Genomic DNA, 18,410 nt, shown 5'->3' on the forward strand with positions numbered 1-18,410 from the left:
AATCTTAAACAAAATGGTGCAAGCATGCCATCTGCTGTTATATCAGAACATTTGAAACTGCAAGTCATATTACAAAAAAGAAAGCTGGTTGAGTTGTCTTATTCAAGAAACAGCTCTTTATTTTAAACAATAAAACATTTAATCAAATTGATCAAAGCTAAAATTGACTGACAAATACAATTGAAAACAATGAAAATATTTCCAACGTTGAAAAATAGACAATGATTAGTACAATTAGGTAAAACATTTACTGTTGTTTGCATACATCAGATTGCTTTGGTGACAGAGGCCACCATTCGTCCTTTTTATCCACACTTGCATCTGAAAAGATAAGACCAAATCAGCCAAAACAATACTAAATAAAAAAACAATGCAGAACCAAAGCAAGCCTGGTATAGGTTAAAATACCAAAGATAGCGTTAACGTTAGTAACAGTGATGAAGTGTTATCACAATTTTGTTACCAACCCTTATACCTCACTCCATTACACCAGTATGTGACAAGTGACATTAACAGCCAGATGAGGTGTTTGTGCTCCAATTAGCAATAACACTTTTATCACAAACACTCAGATTACACCAATTACCCTCTTCTGCACATCCAGCAGCCTCAATTTCTGATATGGGAATACCCGCAACCTCTGGTAAAACATGTCATTTCATTAAGGCCAACTGCTGTTTGGTGACTGGATACAAACTGAAATTGTAAGGTAAAGTCAAGTAAATTTGAACGTAGTTACCTTGAATGGTTCCAAGGTTGGAGTTATCAAAAAACTGCTTGGGACAGTTGATCGACATGGATTCAGAGCCTGGACGGACATCGAAGAACTTGCTCTTGGGAGAGTCTAGGAACTTCTTGGGAGAGTCAATTAACTTCTTGGGAGAGTTGAGGAACCTCTTGGGAGAGTTGAGGAACTGCTCAGAATTCATGGGAAGGCGGTGTTTTGTAGGAGTACATGGAGACAGAGGCTTGTCTACCACGTCCCTCTTCTTCTCCTTCAGCTTAATTGCTCTAGCCTTCCACTTTGTGATCTCTCCTTGCTGAGTGGACACAAGGCTGTCAAAGCAGAGACAAAACAGCAGAGGTCAGTGATATGCGCTCGCAAGAACCGCCAAAGCATTACAGTAATCTTACAGATCCATATCCACCTCTCCAATTCAGAAATTTTGCTCTGTAGCCTTTTCAGTTCCTCCTCAAGTTTGTTCTTTTCAAGGAGAATGTTGCTTTGGACCGTGCGTCCTCTGGCGGTTATCAGTCTGGCATGCAGATCCTGTCCCTCATTGACTGCAATAGAATTAAACATCTCAAATTAGGGGTCATCTAAATATTAACTTGCTGTTTTGGGGTAATCTCAAATTCTATGAATAGATTTACATGACTGTTCTCCCTCCTGTTGTGATCTTCTCAGAGTCTCCTTCAGCGTCCTCAGAGCGTCCTCCTTGTGGTTCAGGACCGTCGTCATCCTGAGTAACCTGAGGGGAAAAATGCAGAACGTCCTAAACATGCATCTTTTCCAATGACTCCGGGAGAGATACTCAAATTCAGCAGTGGTACAAATCAGACAAACAAAGAAAGAATACAAATTTCTATGACATATGATTAAAGCATGATTAAAGAAATTAGGCCCTACTCTTCTTGGTGTTTAGAGGATGATGCAGTCATCTCCAACTCCATTTTCAAAACTTTAGCATTCAGCTCTTCAAGCTCAAGAGCACTAGGTGATGCTCTTCTCTTAGCCAGAACCTATACCCCAAAAATAAAACAACTTTATACAGTATTGAACACACCCCACATAAAATACAAATAAAAGCTCAGGGGTGAAATTCCACCTTGCGCCAAACCTTACTTCCGTCTCTCTGAGTTTCTCTTTTAGGATTTGAATAGAGCCCTCCCTGTCCTTGACTTGTGCACAAGCATCCTGAAGCTCAGTTTGTAGTAGCTGGGTGGCTTGTTTGTGGTTTGAGACGCTATCAGCAGCTTTGATCTGGTCCTCTTCCAGCTGCTCAACTCTCATCTGCATTTCCTGCAAACACAAAACATACCTGTTGTAAACTAATCATAGGTTCACTTAGAAAAATGGAAATCATCCATGAGATTGAAAAGTAGTTAAAATGGTACCTTGATTTCTCCATCCAACTGCTGACGTTGCAGGGCAAGTTGCTGGTTGTCCCTCAGCAGGTCAGCTTCAGTCTTGACGGAGGCACGCTCCAGTATCTGCAGTAGAGTAGAGGTCTTACTCCTCTCTTCTTTCAGCTGACTGTCAGCCTGTGCTCGGACCACGCCTAGCTCTTTGAGCGAACCACATCGCTCATCTCGCAATCCCTGCAAGGCAAGAGGAAAAACCATTCAGACAAACCATGATCAACCTCAGCGATACAATTGACATTCTGTATGTGGTAACTAAGACTGGAGATTATTGATGGGGTTAACTACCGTACCTGGAGAGCCAGTGTGTTGGCCTGTGCCAAAGCAGAGCGCCGGGCCAGCTCTCGCTCCAGGAAGTTCTCCACTGCTGCTGAGTCCGGTGAGTGGACCATGCATAGAGCATTCAGCTCCTCGTTGCTCCTCTCTCGCACCCTCAGCTCCTCTGACACTGCCGCTGGGTGAGCAGCCAGGCTCTCCTCAAGCTTCTTCAAAACACTGTTCATTTTCTTATAACATGATACAAGACGATTAGTTTCACAACATACATAAAGATATCATTTGTTTCATTTTACAGACAAAACCCAACTATGCAGTAATGTGAGGCCCACCCACCTGGAGGTAACCTTCTCTCCTGTCCAACAGCTCTGACAGTCTCTCGTCCCAGACTCCAAGGAGGTCATTCTCAACCACCTTGACTGAGTGACTGGGTGCCTGGGCTCTACAGAGGAGCAGGTCCTGGAGTCTCCTCTCCTCAAATACAGCCAAGTCATTCTGAACCAGGGCTTCAACGTGGGTTTTGTAATCCTTGGCACACAGCTTCAGCAGCACCTAAAATGATTTCACTCAATTTAGCAAAAACTGTTTACTATTGCAGTTGAACTTTAAATAGCAACTATGACAAACATGTGATTATTCGTACCTTTGTATCCCACACTGCGTTAGTGATCTGGACAGTAAATCTATTGATATTGCTATAGATCTTTTTTGTGGGCTTTGGAAGAAGGGGCAACAGTTTAAGTATCATGACTTCTTCAACTTGTGTGACATCGACCAGGGGCCCATGTCCAGGCTTAGAAGCACCATTGATAACAAGCTGGAGCCTCACGAGGGACACCTGCAATGGGATAGAATAATTGCTTTTATTATGCTGCCATCGAATGAAGCATTTGTAAAGATTTTGAAATGTACACTGAACAAAAATATAAAAAAGGCAAAGGGTTGGTTCCATGTTCCAGATGCACAATTTTTTTTATTATTTCATGCACAAATTTGTTTACGTCCCTGCTAATGAGCATTTCTCCTTTGCCAAGATAATCCAACCATCTGATAGGTGTGGCATATCAATAAGCTGATTAAACAGCATGATCAATACACAGGTGCACCTTGTGCTGGGGACAATAAAAGCCCACTAAAATGTGCAGTTTTGTCACACAACGTCACAGATGAGGGAGTGTGCAATTGGCATGCTGACTGCAGTAATGTCCACCAGAGCAGTTGCCAGAGAATTTCATGTTAATTTCTCTACCATAAGCTGCCTCCGTCTTTTTTGAGAAATTGGCAGTAAGTCCAGCCGGCCTCACACCCGCAGACCATGTGTATGGCGTCGTGTGGTCGAGCAGTTCGCTGATGTCAAAGTTGTGAACAGACAGAGTGCCCTATCGTGGTGGTGGGGTGATGGTACGGGCAAGAATAAGCTACAGATAAAACACAATTGCATTATATCAATGGCAATTTGAATGCACAGAGATACCGTGATGAGATCCTGAGGCCCATTGCCGTGCTATTCATCCGCCGCCATCACCTCACGTTTCAGCATGATAATGCACGGCCCCATGTCGCAAGGATCTGTACACAATTCCTGGAACCTGAAAATGTCCCAGTTCTTTCATGGCCTGCTTACTCACCAGACATGTCACCCATTGAGCATGTTTGAGATGTTCTGGATCGAAGTGTACAACAGTGTGTTCCAGTCAATATCCAGCAACTTCGCACAACCATTGAAGAGGAGTGGGACAACATTCCACAGGCCACAATCAAAAGCCTTATCAACTCTTTGCGAAGGAGATGTGTCGCGCTGCAAGAGGCAAATAGTGGTCACACCAGATACTGACTGGTTTTCTGAGCCACGCCACTACTTTTTTTTTTTTTTAAGGTTTCTGTGACCAACAGATGCATGTCTGTATTCCCAGTCATGTGAAATCCACAGATTAGAGCTTCATTTATTTAAACTGACTGATTCTCTTAGGTGAACTGCAACTCAGTGAAATCTTTGAAATTGTTGCGTTTACATTTTTTGTTCAGTATAAAATCAAGTTCTAGCCCACCTGGAGCTTCTGCATTGAAGCTTCGAGTCTGGAGCACAGTCCCTCTCCTGCCCTGGTGGTACAACAGCTGGTGCTCTGCTCCAGGTTATTGATCTGCTCTGTCAATATGGAGATGGTTGCGTTCGCGTCACTAAGCATCTGGAATGGTGGGGAAGTTAATTTGAAAAATGCCACAGCAATTTCAGACAGAGCAGAAGGAATTACTTTTTATCCAATGAAAAACAAACCTTGTGTGAGGTGTCTGCTTCGACTTTGAAGTGAAACTGTCCTTCTTTGAAACCTTTACATTCCTCCTCCAGCTGCTTCATCTGAGGGAAATGCAAAGTAAACATTTAAAGCCATTTTAGCCAAAACCACATGTACCAAAACCTCATTCAAGCTTGGTTCCTGGCTCACTCACGTTATGAATCTGCTTCTGAGTTCAGAACAGTCATACAGACTCTCACCATGTCTATACTGTACTCAAGGTTGTTCTTCAGATGGCTCCTTCCATCTTTCATGAACTATCTTTGAAAGACAGCGTGGTCTCTGTTTTTGCTGAGTTTATATAGTTTAACTACGACTCACTTGTTGTTTCAGTTTGGCCTCTTGTTGTTCGCTCTCAGCCTGCTGTTGTGAGTTCAGACGTTGCTGCTGTTCTAATTTCCTCTGGACTTGTATGACCTGGGGCGAGAATACGCTTTTTAAAATTATATCTATAAAAATGCACATTTTAAAACTAATAGTCCTATAAATAATTCTGACTCACCATCTCCATATTTTCCTGCAGGTCTCCCTGAATCTGGGACCTCTCATCTCTCATGTGTGTGCCTTCTTCCTGTAGCTGCTGCATCTGAACAAAATGTGACAAAACAGTAAACAAGCAACTATGAGACACCATCACCTGGATGAGTAGATGCTTTTACTGACTTGGGCTGTTTGTTGTTCCTCCTGGACTTTGAAGGACTGGTTCAAAGAAATCCCATTCATGGGTCAAATAAATGATGTTGATTTCTTGAGAAAAATGTGAGAATTTAAGTCACTCACCATCTCCACATTGTCCTCCAGGTCTCTCTTGAGCTGGTTCCTCTCCTCTCGGTCTCCCTCCAGTATCTCCTGGAGCTTGTCTCTCTCTCCAGTCAGTGAGGTCACAGTAGAGAGCAGCTTCTCCAACTCCCCTGCATGATTCTGAGAGCTGTCTGTCTTCTCAGACAGGAGACGCTCTCTCTCAGCTCGCACAGACTCAAGCTCCTCATTCAGCTGCTTAGCCTTTATCAGGGGGGAAACAGGTGAAATGTTTCATCAATATGCATGTGAGCTGAAGAGGCTACATGTCAAAAAGGAAAAAGGCTATTAACCTGCTGTTCTAGAAGAGACTCCTTCTGTAAACTTTGGCTCTCAAGGTCAGAGTTCACTTGTCTCTGTTGTCTGAGCTCCTCTTGGATGGAATGGAGAAGTCCCTGAGTCTCTGCAGCCTAGAATAAAGCTAACGTGTTAGACTTGGAGCACACTTCAAAGTCAGAAGTTTGGTTAACTGGGAAACATTTGGCCATGGCCTCACCATCTCCAGATTTTCCTGCAGGTCACCTTTCAACTGACACCGCTCCTGTGTCATGGTTTCCAGTTCCTCTCCTAGCTGCTGTAGCTGTACAAAAGTTAAACATTTAAATACAAATGAAACGTATCCAGTGTTTCAACAATATTCTAACATCACCATATAAAATCATTGACAGAGACTAACTTGCTGCTGAAGTTGAGCTTCTTGATGTTCCCTCTCAGTCTGTTGCTCTGAGTTCAGATGTCGCTGCTGTTTCAACTCCTCCTGGAATTTGATGGACTGGTTTGAAGATATAACATTCATGGGTCAAATAAGTAATAAAATCAACAATGTGATTGTAGAATTTAAGTCAAGACTCACCATCTCCACATTGTCCTCCAGGTCTCTCTTGAGCTGGTTCCTCTCCTCTCGGATTCTCTCCAGTATCTCCTGCAGCTGGTCTCGCTCTCCAGTCAGTGAGGTCACAGTAGAGAGCAGCTTCTCCAACTCCTCTGCATGATTCTGAGAGCTTTCTGTCTTCTCAGACAGGAGAAGCACACGCTCAGCTCGCACAGACTCAAGCTCCTCCGTCAGCTGCTTCATCTGAAGAGTAGGTTAGCATTCATATTAGAATCTACACTTCGATTGATGTGACAATGAAATCTGTTGTGCAAGTAAAAGCACATTTTACCTGACTTTGCAACTCCTCTAGATTTGCAGTCTCCGTAGGTTTCATATTTTCCTCTTGATGGTGTATCTTTTCAAGTGCCACCCGTAGTTCCTCCTGGTTTTCAATCATCTGCAAAAATATAAAACGTAAACTTGTAATATAAAAAGCTTCTGATTGCAATTAGTGTGAGCATTGTTAAACATTCTGTGTAATCTATCACTCACCATCTCCACATTGTCCTCCAGGTCTCTCTTGAGCTGGTTCCTCTCCTCTCGGATTCCCTCCAGTATCTCCTGGAGCTTGTCTCGCTCTTCAGTCCGTGAGGTCACAGTAGAGCGCAGCTTCTCCAACTCCTCTGCATGATTCTGAGAGCTGTCTGTCTTCTCAGACAGGAGACGCTCTCTCTCAGCTCGCACAGACTCAAGCTCCTCATGCAGCTGCTTAGCCTTTATCAGGGGGGAAACAGGTGAAATGTTTCATCAATATGCATGTGAGCTGAAGAGGCTACATGTCAAAAAGGAAAAAGGCTATTAACCTGCTGTTCTAGAAGAGACTCCTTCTGTAAACTTTGGCTCTCAAGGTCAGCGTTCACTTGTCTCTGTTGTCTGAGCTCCTCTTGGATGGAATGGAGAAGTCCCTGAGTCTCTGCAGCCTAGAATAAAGCTAACGTGTTAGACTTGGAGCACACTTCAAAGTCAGAGGATTGGTTAACTGGAAAACATTTGGCCATGGCCTCACCATCTCCAGATTTTCTTGCAGGTCACCCTTCAACTGACACCGCTCCTGTGTCATGGTTTCCAGTTCCTCTCCTAGCTGCTGTAGCTGTACAAAAGTTAAACATTTAAATACAAATGAAACTTATCCAGTGTTTCAACAATATTCTAACATCACCATATAAAATCATTGACAGAGACTAACTTGCTGCTGAAGTTGAGCTTCTTGATGTTCCCTCTCAGTCTGTTGCTTTGAGTTCAGATGTTGCGGATGTTTAGGTTCTGTATGTACTTGTATGATCTAGGGGGAACGCATATTCGTTTTACATCCCCACTCACGGCTTGATGCGCCAATCTACACCCCAAAAATGGCCTTCCTAAGGGTACAACTCACCATCTCCACTTTGTCCTCCAGGTCTCTCTTGAGCTGGTTCCTCTCCTCTCGGACTCCCTCCAGTATCTCCTGGAGCTTGTCTCTCTCTCCAGTCAGTGAGGTCACAGTAGAGAACAGCTTCTCCAACTCCTCTGCATGATTCTGAGAGCTGTCTGTCTTCTCAGACAGGAGACGCTCTCGCTCATCTTGCACAGACTTTAGCTCCTTATTCAGCTGCCTTATCTTTGGGAATGGTTTTAGAGATAAAAAATATCTTCAACCTGCACATTGGTTGCATTTAGGTAGTGCATCGTGGCGACAACTGACTAAGAACCTCACCTGGTTTTGCAGCTCTCCTAGACAGGACGTATTCTCTGGAACATCTATGTTGTTCAACCTTGTCTCAACATCTGCATTCTGAGTCTGAAGTTGTTGGATTTTCCCCTGTAGCGATTTGATCTTCTCTTGAGCCCCCCTTAGTTCCTCTTGATTCTCAATCATCTAAAACAATGGTTAAAAAATTAATTGCATTAACATGCACACATTTCAAAAAGTAGAGTAAGAGCAGATTACTGATTCAAATCTTTATGCAACAAGCACATTTCAATCTCACGTCTCTTATGAATAATGCAGTGTATAATATTTCAGCACCATCTCTACATTGTCCTGAAGGTCAGTCTTCAGCTGGCTCCGCTCCTCTTTAACAGCTTCCAGTCGCTCCTCTAACTCCTTCACTGCCTCTAGTTGCATCTATCGGCAACAATGTAAAGCAATAATTAATAAACAAATACAGTTGAACCATGGTGTTCGGCATCACCCGAATATACACAGTGTACAAAACATTAAGAACATCTTCCTAATATTGAATTGCGTCTCCCACCGCCATTTGGGCCCTCAGAACAGCATCAATTCGTCGGGGCATGGACTCTACAATGTATCGAAAGCGTTCCATAGGGATGCTGGCCCATGTTGACTCCAATGCTTCCCACAGATGTGTCAAGTTGGCTGGATGTCCTTTAGGTGGTGGACCATTCTTGACACACGGAAAACTGTTGTGCTTGAAAAACGCAGCAGCGTTGTAGTTCTTAAATATTTTGTCATGCCATTCACTCTCAATGGCACACACACACAATCCTTGTCTCAAGGCTTAAAAATCCTTCTTTAACCGGTCTCCTCCCCTTCATCTACACAGATTGAAGTGGACTTAAGTGACATCAATAAGGGATCATAGACTAACCAGGTGAAAGCTATGTCATGAAAAGAGGTGTTCTTAATGTTTTGTGCACTCAGTGTATAAACAATGACTTACCTGCAAACGTAGGTCAGTCTCCTGATGTTCTCTATGGGGCTGGTGTGCAGAGTTCAGATGTTGCTGTCGAACAAATACATGTATTCTGTCAATCCATGTGGATACACAAAATATGATAAAAGTAGAAAATATGGATTTCAATAGATATAAAAGTAACTCAGACTCACCATCTCCACATTGTCCTCCAGGTCTCTCTTGAGCTGGTTCCTCTCCTCTCGGATTCCCTCCAGTATCTCCTGGAGCTGGTCTCTCTTTCCAGTCAGTGAGGTCACAGTAGAGAGCAGCTTCTCCAACTCCTCTGCATGATTCTGAGAGCTGTCCGTCTTCTCAAACAGGAGATGCTCTCTCTCAGCTTGCCCAGACTCAAGTGCATCACTCAGCTGCATCATCTTTGAGGAAAAAAAAAAAAAGGTAAGATCTAATTGTTTTTTTACAAAACGATTGAAGAAACATACTACTAAAATGAAACAGTCAAATAAACTAACCTGCTGTTCTAGAAGAGACTCCTTCTGTAAACTTTGGATCTCAAGGTCAGCGTTCACTTGTCTCTGTTGTCTGAGCTCCTCTTGGATGGAATGGAGAAGTCCCTGAGTCTCTGCAGCCTATAGGAGGAGAGAGTAATATCACATTAATATAACTGACACTTCATGTTTTTGTTTACAGTTAGCTACACCATCAAAGCGCAGCGGTTGGATGAACAAAAACACGGACATAGCCTCACCATTTCCATATTTTGCTGCAAGTCACTGTTCAACTGGCTCCTTTCCTCTGTCATGGTCTCCAATGCAGCTCGTAGTTCCTGTATCTGTGCAAATGAGAAAGATAACAATTTAAAATCTCCCATTTAAAAATGATCCCAGGCCATAACTTGTATAAAGACACTGACTTGTAGCTGATGTTGATCATCTTGTTGGGTACATGACTGCTGTTCTGAGTTCAGATGCTGTTGCCGTTTTAGTTCTGCCTGGACCTGTATCACCTCCTCACTCAGCTGCCTTATCTGAAATACAAATTAACCAAATAAATTGTAAATACCTACTGTAAGGAGACGGCTGAAATTAGTTGTTTTGAGAGGCACTGCACCTGATCTTGGTGTTCCTGGGATAAATTGTCATATTTTTCCTTGGATGATTCACTGTCAGCAAGCTTCTCCTCCAACTCTTTCATGACTTGTTGCATTCCACACAATTGATCTTCAATTGATGCGCGATACTGTTCATTCTCCTTCAGCTAAATAAAAAAATACATTGTTGGAGGACAGCCTTATAGAAGATTCAACAAACACATTCAAGATCATGTGATTTAACAAGGACTAAAGACCAATTTACTCTCAGGCTGGACTGTTCCACAGTAGTCAGAAGCTGACTGTTCTCCAGAGAGGAGCGCGCCAAGTCCTTATGGAAAGTCTCCAGTTGCTCAGTGATGTCGGTGCACTGCTGGGTTAGGTCATTTTCCCTCAACTCTGCTTTGCTCAGGTCATCTTGAAGTTTGACTAGCTGCTCCTGGGAGCTCTGGACATGTTCTCTGAATTGATGAGCTTCCTCCTCACTGCAGGCCTTAGCAGACACCAGCATGTCTCTCTCTTTTTGGACTGCACAGAGCTCCTCCGTGAGATCACATACCTGAACAGCCAGAGGACATTAATTAAAAGATAAGACTTCTCTTAAAAAATACAAGTCTCTGTTGCTCTACGTCAGGGATCTTCAACCTATTTTTTTCTTGGGCGGATGGTCAGGGGGCCGGAAAATAATTTGTAGACTACAAATTGACCGCAAGAAGACCAAAACAATCATTTAAAACATTTGTATACGATCACATACTATTATGTGTGGGAATACATTGGAACAGAATTCCAAAATTAAAATCAGTTGAACATGATTTGCTGGTGTTTTTACCATATTCTATGTCCAACATTTTCTATATATATATATATTTTTTTCTTACAATACTTGAGCGGCCAAATTATAAACATTTGGGGAACTGTTCTACATCGTATCAAACAGGTTTACCTGCTTCATCAAACTGTTGACTTTATCTGGAAGATCCTGCAGTGCACTCAAATCCTCAATCTTAGCTTGTAGGGTTCTCTCATCTTCATGAGACATCTCCAGCTCTTTCTTCAGGTCAGCAACTGTTTTCTCAAGTTCAATGCGGTCTATGAGATCTAAGCAAAAAGAGGACACCCCATGTTAGATAGGTCATTCAATAACTACATGGCAAATAAATTAAAGGCTGGAGAAGAGTAAATACTATACAAAAGACAACCAACATTACAAACTTTTGGGAACTTTTCCATCCAGAAGAGTAGTAAGCTTGGTGTTCTCCTCAAAGGCTCCCTGTAACTCCCTCTGAAGGTCAACCTGCATCTTTTTGAAGCTCGATTTTTCTGTCTCCAACTGATGGCGAAGGCCATTCACCTGAGCTTCCATCCTCTCAAAGCCAGCAGTTAGAGTCACCTGAAAGCAAGGCCAGAGCATAAAGTTAGGGGTAATACAACATGATAATGGTCAATCTATGGAGTGCAGTTTGCATTTAAATACAGGCTGCAAACTGACATATTGGCACTGAAGTAGGGGAAACTTACAGCCCTCTCTTTGAGTGAGATATTTTCACTGCGCAGGTGGGCCCACTCCTTCTTAGTGTCACGGCTCAACCCCTCAGCATCGTCCAGAGAGCGTCGCAGCTGCTTCACTTCTTGGACCAAGTCAACGTCACTCTTAAGAGAAAAGTATGATGGCTATGTTACACCAGGGTGGTGCTGCAACGTCACCCATCATGAACACATCAAGAACAAATCAATTAGCAAAAATTAATGTACCGATCTTTGTAGTTCCTCTGCCCAGTCGCCTTTCTTTTTCAGCTCCTCAGACATTGCCACCAGATTAGCCTAGGGATGGATCAGATTTGGCAAATCAATCAAACAGCCATGCAACCCAGCACTCATTGACAAAACAGACCAACATACAATAAATCTTGTTAGATGCAGCTTTTTGCTTCTGCCTAAACATTTCGTAGTTTTACCTCAAGCTCTTGAGATTTGCATCCCGAGGCCTCCATGGCCTTCTTTAAGGAGGAAATGTCATTCAGTAGTTCTTTCTGTAGAGTTAATAAAAGCCAATGAGTGCAAAGCTACAAACCAGCCAGGGAGCATTTCAGAAGTGCTAGTCATCTTAATGACTTCTAATAAGTCCCTAAGATATATTTATGGGCTTGCAATTGGCTTATACCATAGATAGTACATTCCAATTTTAATTACTACACTGAAATAAGGTCAACCTGTTGGTTATATAACTTTTGCCATCTCTAGGCATTCTATGAAGCAGTCTATAACCTCATATTCTCTTTTGCTCTCCTCTTCCAAAGAATTGAACTCATCCATCTCTTTCTTCTCCTCCATCTCCTGAAGAAGTGCAGCCTTTTCTTTCTTCAAGTTTTCAGTCTGTTCCATTAGGATGTTGAGCTCCTGCTTGAGATAATCACGCTCAGTAGAAACCATTTCCTGTCAACAGACAGCATGGTGAGGTGAGAGTATTCAGAAGAAAAATAATAATAAATATATAAAAATAGCTATATACCTTCTCAGACACCAACGTCTCACAGAGTTGAATGGTCTCTTCAAATCCCTTTTTCATCTGTAAAAAAAAATGATAGTTATACATTTTTTGCATTTAGATTAAAGGATTCCACATTCTGCACAATAAAACAGTGAGAAGGAATTGGTGATCACCAACCTGCTCCTGTGCATCAGCAGGCATTTGAGACTTTTCTAGCTGCTTCTCCAGTTCAGCAACCCTCATCTCGAAAGTAGCAACCTTCTCCATGGCTTCCTGGTTCTGCTGAGTCTCATTTTCCAACTGTGCATCAGCAGGCATTAGTGACTTTTCTTCTAGCTGCTTCTCCAGTTCCACAACCCTCCTCTGAAATGTCTCCACTTCCTCCATGGCCTCCTGCTTCTGCTGAGTCTCATTTTCCAGCTGTAGCTCCAGACAGGACACCTTCTCAGACAATTTGTTCAGTTGGTTTGGAGATAAAAATTCACTAGAAAAGCAGAGAATGCAGGAACATGAGTATGAAGGACAACAAGCAGTAAGGAATGTGTAAAGATAATGGCAATAGTCCATGTTCACCTTTCTGCAAAACCACGCACGGTCAGATTGCTCTGGTTCATCTCCATGTCAAAGGTAGAATCGAACTCCTCGCCATCTGTGAATACACAAACCAAAAAAACAAGCAATTGATCAGGATTCATGTACCAGTACGGCCAGTGCTTGACTTAGACTGAAATAGGTTCCGGTACTACTTTTGGGTGCTGGTACTGTTTAGGTGCAGGAGCTCCACAATATTTTTTTTTGTATTTTACCTCCCCTTTCTCCCCAATTTTGATCTTGTCTGAGCGTTGCAAGTCCCCAACAGGCTCGGGAGAGGCAAAGGTGGAGTCATGCGTCCTCCGAAACGTCCCCCGCGCTCCTTAACACCCGCCAGTCAGCCACACCAATGTGTCGGAGGAAACACTGTTCAACTGGTGACCTGGTCAGCTTGCAGGCACCCGGCCCGCCACAAGGAGTCACTAGGGCGCGATGAGCCAAGTAAAAACCCACCCACCCCCCGGCAAAACCCTCCCCTAACCCAGACGACACTGGGCCAATTGTGCGCCATTCTATGGAACTCCCAGCCATGGCCGGTTGTAGCACAGCCCGTGAATGAACCTGGGTCTGTAGTAACGCCACGGTGATGCATTTCCTTAGAACGCTGCGCCACTCGGGAGGACTGCCCCACAATACTTTTGATCTAAAATTCTATAAGAGCTCAAGCAGTAGAACATTTTAGGTGCTGGTACTCCGCTCCATTGAGCTCCTGCCAAAGTCAAGCACTGAGTATGGCAAAATATAGCATACTGTATAAAGCAGAGTAAAAGCTATCACTGAGATTGGTATTAAGTATATTTTTCCAATGCGTACTTACCTTCATTCTGCTCTGTCAAGACAGACATATCAGCTTTTCTCTTTTTGAGAAAAGGCTCAGCAAAGCTTAGGTCAGACTCTCCCGCATGGTGGAAGGCTGGTGATGGCAGTTTTCCACCCCACGTAACCCTACGTTTCGGCATCTTTACAAACAGACACGGTTAAACATAAAAAATAAAGTACTAAAATAAAGGAATAAAGCATCAGATACTTATCTGCAAGGCACTAAAAGTCTACCTTTTTGATGGTAACGAAGTTTGACGAAGTGACTAGAAGTTTGGTTAAATTCTTAATCCTGTCCTCTTGTTCTCTTTGGAGCTGATCCTTCTCTTGCAAAATCTGGGACAGAGTCTCCTTCTCTGTCGCGGTTGTTTGAGTGACGGATGAGACCTAAGGCAGTGTACAAAAATAAAAACGTTGAATTTACAAATACTTGAAGGAGAGCCGGCAACATTTCTAAAGAACCCCAATAGCCGGTACAGGTAGACTTGCCTCATGAAGTCTGCGCTTGAGGTCCACAATTTCATTTCTGTATCTTCTCAGAAGGGCTCCGTCATCAGAAACCTCTGTGACATGCGGGTCATTCTTCATGTTCTTTGCTGCACTAGCAAACTAGATTATAGAGATGGGCAGTTGATTAGATAAGAATGTAACATTTGTCTGATCTTAAATCCGTATTTTAAAATATTTTAATATGGAAGTCTGACACACAAAAAAGTTACCCACTTGAAGAGTGCTAAGTGTTTCTTCCAGAGTAACTGGGGTGATGGTGCAGATGATGACAGTTTTTGCATTTCCACCCAAGGAATTTTGGAGAATACGGGTGAGTTTACTGTCCCTGTAGTTAGTGAAACCCCTGAATGAATGGATAAAAATACATTAGTGAACATTAAACACATGGCATAAGTTAAACTAAAAAAAGTATAAATAACTAACACCTACTTCTGGGTTTCATCAGACAGTTTCTTGATCACTTGACCGAGGGTGAACAGGCTGCGATTTATATTACATCCTTCTTTGAAACGTGTACCTACAATATCAGATGTCAAAAGTCACACAAAAAACCACAAGCAACTGAAATCGACCACCAAATGAAGGTCGTTCAGATTCCGATATTTCACACTGTTGTTACATTAGCACAGGTATCAAACCACTTACCTTCAGCACCTGTTTGACTTGCTCGCTCAGCCCCAGCCAGGTCAACCAAATTCTACATGTAAATGAAGAGACTGGTAAGAAAAAAATACAAAATGGAGGACCCATATCTAAGGTCAGAAAACACACTTGACTATGGCAGCTTACCAAATGGGACACAATAATGGCGCCGTCTGAATTTTCACCAGATGCAGAGTCACCCCTGTCACGACTCTCCAAGATCTAAGAAAAAGCATCAGCATTATCTCCAGCACAGATACCAGAAATGCATTGTCTATTGTGATGTATAACAAAATGTCTCACCATGCGGAAAATTGTGTGCGAACGACTGCTTCGCTGGTTCATTTTTGTCTTTCCATAATGGCGATTCTCTAGCGGATACATTTAACATCAAATAGAATAGTGTCAGAATGTTATTCAAGCAATACATAGACTATACTTAGTCTAGCATGCTGGTTGAAATAAGGTAGAGTATTTTACTTTCTCCTTTTCTAATCCACGCAAGGGCTTGCTCAGGAGATGTCACCAGTTCCTCAGTTAGGTCAGCTACATAGACAGTTTTCTGCGAAGACAGGCATGTCACCATTTATTCCACCATTCAAAATACCAGGGTTGTGAACATTAGTCCAAAGTAGCAAAACGTTCTGTTTTGCAACTAAAACAAGAGTTTATATTGGATAAATTAGTTGGTTCTAGGTCTTGAAAACCCTTTTCTGGAGATGAACTACAATTATGAAGCTGTGTTTTAATGTTTGGAAACATCAATAATCGTCGCTACAAACGGTTTTCGAAATGTATGCTGATATGCCCCTTATCTTTCATATGAGCAAGAAACAAGCTCTCAAATAAAAAAGATTCACCTACTGAAGCAGTTTTGCACAGATCCATATGCTGTGTGCCTCCAGTTGACAAAGTATACTTCCTCCTCTGTTACGCTTACACAGGTGTTCGGGGCACACTAGATTGCCAATTAGCACAGGTGACCGCCTATGCCTTCTGTCAGTCTTCCATAAACAAGCGCTGTAACATGGAGATATGGCCGTGTGGGAACACTAACCATAAAAATGGTGTGTAGTAATTTAACCTTTTTTTTGCTGATATGAAAGATATGTTCCTCATGTTTCCAAAACCGTACCGCAAACGATGCGTTTTGACATTCAGAAAGAGCGTTGGGACTCTTAAAAAAAACTCCCTCGGCCAGAAGATACTGCCGTCAATAGGCGCTAAAAGGTAGTTAGCGTCTATGAATGGGTTATGTAGGTCCATCCCTGTTTTTCACAAGAATCAGTGTAATGAATACACCCCAGTCATATCTTTATTATCGTCTAACAGTTATATTGTCTTACAATATATCCATCAAACTTACATTGTTTCCCTCTCGGATCTCTAGAGGTTTCCTTTTCCAACTGTCACAGAGCAAATCTGTCACTGTTTCATTGTAGATCTCCAAGTACGACACCCTCAGGAGGAACTCCTTTTTTGGACACTAAAGCAAAAATGAAAGCAAACCACTTACAACACTAAACACATGCATATTATAGAAAATAAACAATCTACTACTACTCACATTTTTTATAGTCTGGAAGACATCCTCCATGGCAAGGGGTATAACTCCTGGAGTAAGAGAACTCCCCATCATAGTGAAAGTCTTTCCAGATGAAGTTTGTCCATAAGCAAATATTGTTCCTGAGAAAATAATGTATGCCACTTAATATATGTCAACACCAAGTTAACCCAATAGAGAGTTCAAATACAACTATAGTGTTACTAAATAGTGTTCATATAGCCAGCAGCATACCACTGCTGGCTTGCTTCTGAAGCTAAGCAGGGTTGGTCCCTAGATGGGAGACCAGATGCTGCTGGAAGTGGTGTTGGAAGGCCAATAGGAGACACTCTTTCCTCAGGTCAAAAGAAATATATCCTAATGCCTCAGGGCAGTGATTGGGGACACTGCCCTGTGTAAGGTGCCGTCTTTCGGGTGGGACGTTAAACGGGTGTCCTGACTGTGGTCACTAAAGATCCCATGGCACTTATAGTAAGAGTAGGGGTGTTAACACCGGTGTCCTGGCTAATATCCCAAGCTGTCCCTCATACCATCACCGTCACCTAATCACCCCCAGCTTACAATTGGCTCATTCATCCCCCTCCTCGTCCCTGTAACTATTCCCCAGGTCGTTGCTGTAAACGAGAATGTGTTCCCAGTCAACTTACCTGGTAAAATAAATAACAATAGTTATGGTCAAAATACTATAATCTGAGAAGATAATGTATTGCACTTGTTCACAATCCCTCCTTTACCATTATAACCTTCCACAGTGGAGACAACAAGAGGCTTTGCAAGTTCCTGGTACAGTTGCAGAGTTGTTTCTTCAGCACTAAATACACGGTCTGTCAGGGAAACAAATCAGACACAGAAGTGATTGCCTGCACGTTCAGACACAGTATGACAGACAGCATTCATCCTCGCCTTTTTGAAAGCTCACCAAAACTGAAGTTCTTGGTAAGATTTCCATCGTCAACCTGATAAATTGTCTTCTTATCCGTTTTCCAATACAACTTGACTGGCTCGGCGCTTTCTGCAGCAGTTTCCTCCCTACGACGAATATAACGAACGTTAAGACAGATATCCGCAGATAAAGCTAGGCAACGTTAACTAGCAAGTTAATTTCTCAAATGTATCAGTTATTATACAATGTAAATGACATAAACCATAACATTATCCAACGTTGGCTTTGTTAGCTTATTAGCTAACATTAGATGAATTAGCTATCTGCCAGAGCTAACCAGCTAGCGAATGTTACGATACCTAACGTTACTCACAATTGCTAGCTTATTCTTTACTAACGTTAGCTAGTAAGCCAGCTAGCTATATTTAAAAAGTTCAGAAAATAGCCTCACCTTTCTATCAGAGGTCGAACCCGTACACAGACTTTGACAGCAGATTCCTCTGCCATTGTATGTATATATATATATAATTTAAAAAAAATTAAGTCCCTTTCACTCGATGAATAACGTTAGCTTTCTGGCTAGATTCAAAAGTTGAGTTTGAAAATGTGCGCACTGTCTTATCCTTTGTTTTCATTGGACGGCGTCATAATTCGGAAGGCTGCACATTACAGGGGTGGGGGGTTCTGAGGGTATCGGGCTTTTCATAACGCGCTCACTGCATTTAAAAAATATACAAATATTGATAACACTAGTTAAAATATTAAGCTATGACCAAATAAGATAAAAAGAATAGCGA

At 42.4% G+C, this 18,410-nt stretch overlaps 1 protein-coding gene across 1 annotated transcript; it reads right to left on the reverse strand.

Moving 5' to 3' along the window:
• Positions 1-98: 98 nt before the first annotated feature.
• cenpe (centromere protein E) lies at positions 99-18,120 on the reverse strand. Its single transcript, XM_039012930.1, has 57 exons — positions 18,065-18,120; positions 17,650-17,759; positions 17,465-17,554; positions 16,734-16,852; positions 16,533-16,652; positions 15,647-15,728; positions 15,470-15,537; positions 15,314-15,388; positions 15,170-15,221; positions 14,954-15,041; positions 14,738-14,867; positions 14,504-14,623; positions 14,249-14,401; positions 14,013-14,154; positions 13,178-13,253; positions 12,782-13,088; positions 12,626-12,682; positions 12,382-12,549; positions 12,072-12,146; positions 11,869-11,937; positions 11,635-11,766; positions 11,329-11,506; positions 11,060-11,214; positions 10,379-10,672; positions 10,134-10,280; positions 9,937-10,050; positions 9,772-9,855; positions 9,536-9,652; positions 9,218-9,439; positions 9,051-9,113; positions 8,393-8,491; positions 8,139-8,242; positions 7,763-8,015; positions 7,574-7,669; positions 7,394-7,477; positions 7,191-7,307; positions 6,880-7,101; positions 6,677-6,784; positions 6,367-6,588; positions 6,190-6,285; positions 6,010-6,093; positions 5,807-5,923; positions 5,496-5,717; positions 5,218-5,301; positions 5,037-5,132; positions 4,697-4,777; positions 4,470-4,607; positions 3,065-3,259; positions 2,758-2,973; positions 2,439-2,651; positions 2,119-2,322; positions 1,847-2,023; positions 1,631-1,743; positions 1,375-1,472; positions 1,149-1,284; positions 740-1,056; positions 99-321 (listed from the first exon to the last, which is right to left on the reverse strand). The coding sequence occupies exons 1-57, from the start codon at positions 18,118-18,120 to the stop codon at positions 248-250; spliced, it is 7,629 nt and encodes a 2,542-aa protein (XP_038868858.1). The 3' UTR covers positions 99-247.
• Between the last annotated feature and the right edge of the window lie 290 nt (positions 18,121-18,410).

The sequence above is a fragment of the Salvelinus namaycush genome, chromosome 18, assembly GCF_016432855.1.
Source record: "Salvelinus namaycush isolate Seneca chromosome 18, SaNama_1.0, whole genome shotgun sequence".
Taxonomy (NCBI): domain Eukaryota; kingdom Metazoa; phylum Chordata; class Actinopteri; order Salmoniformes; family Salmonidae; genus Salvelinus; species Salvelinus namaycush.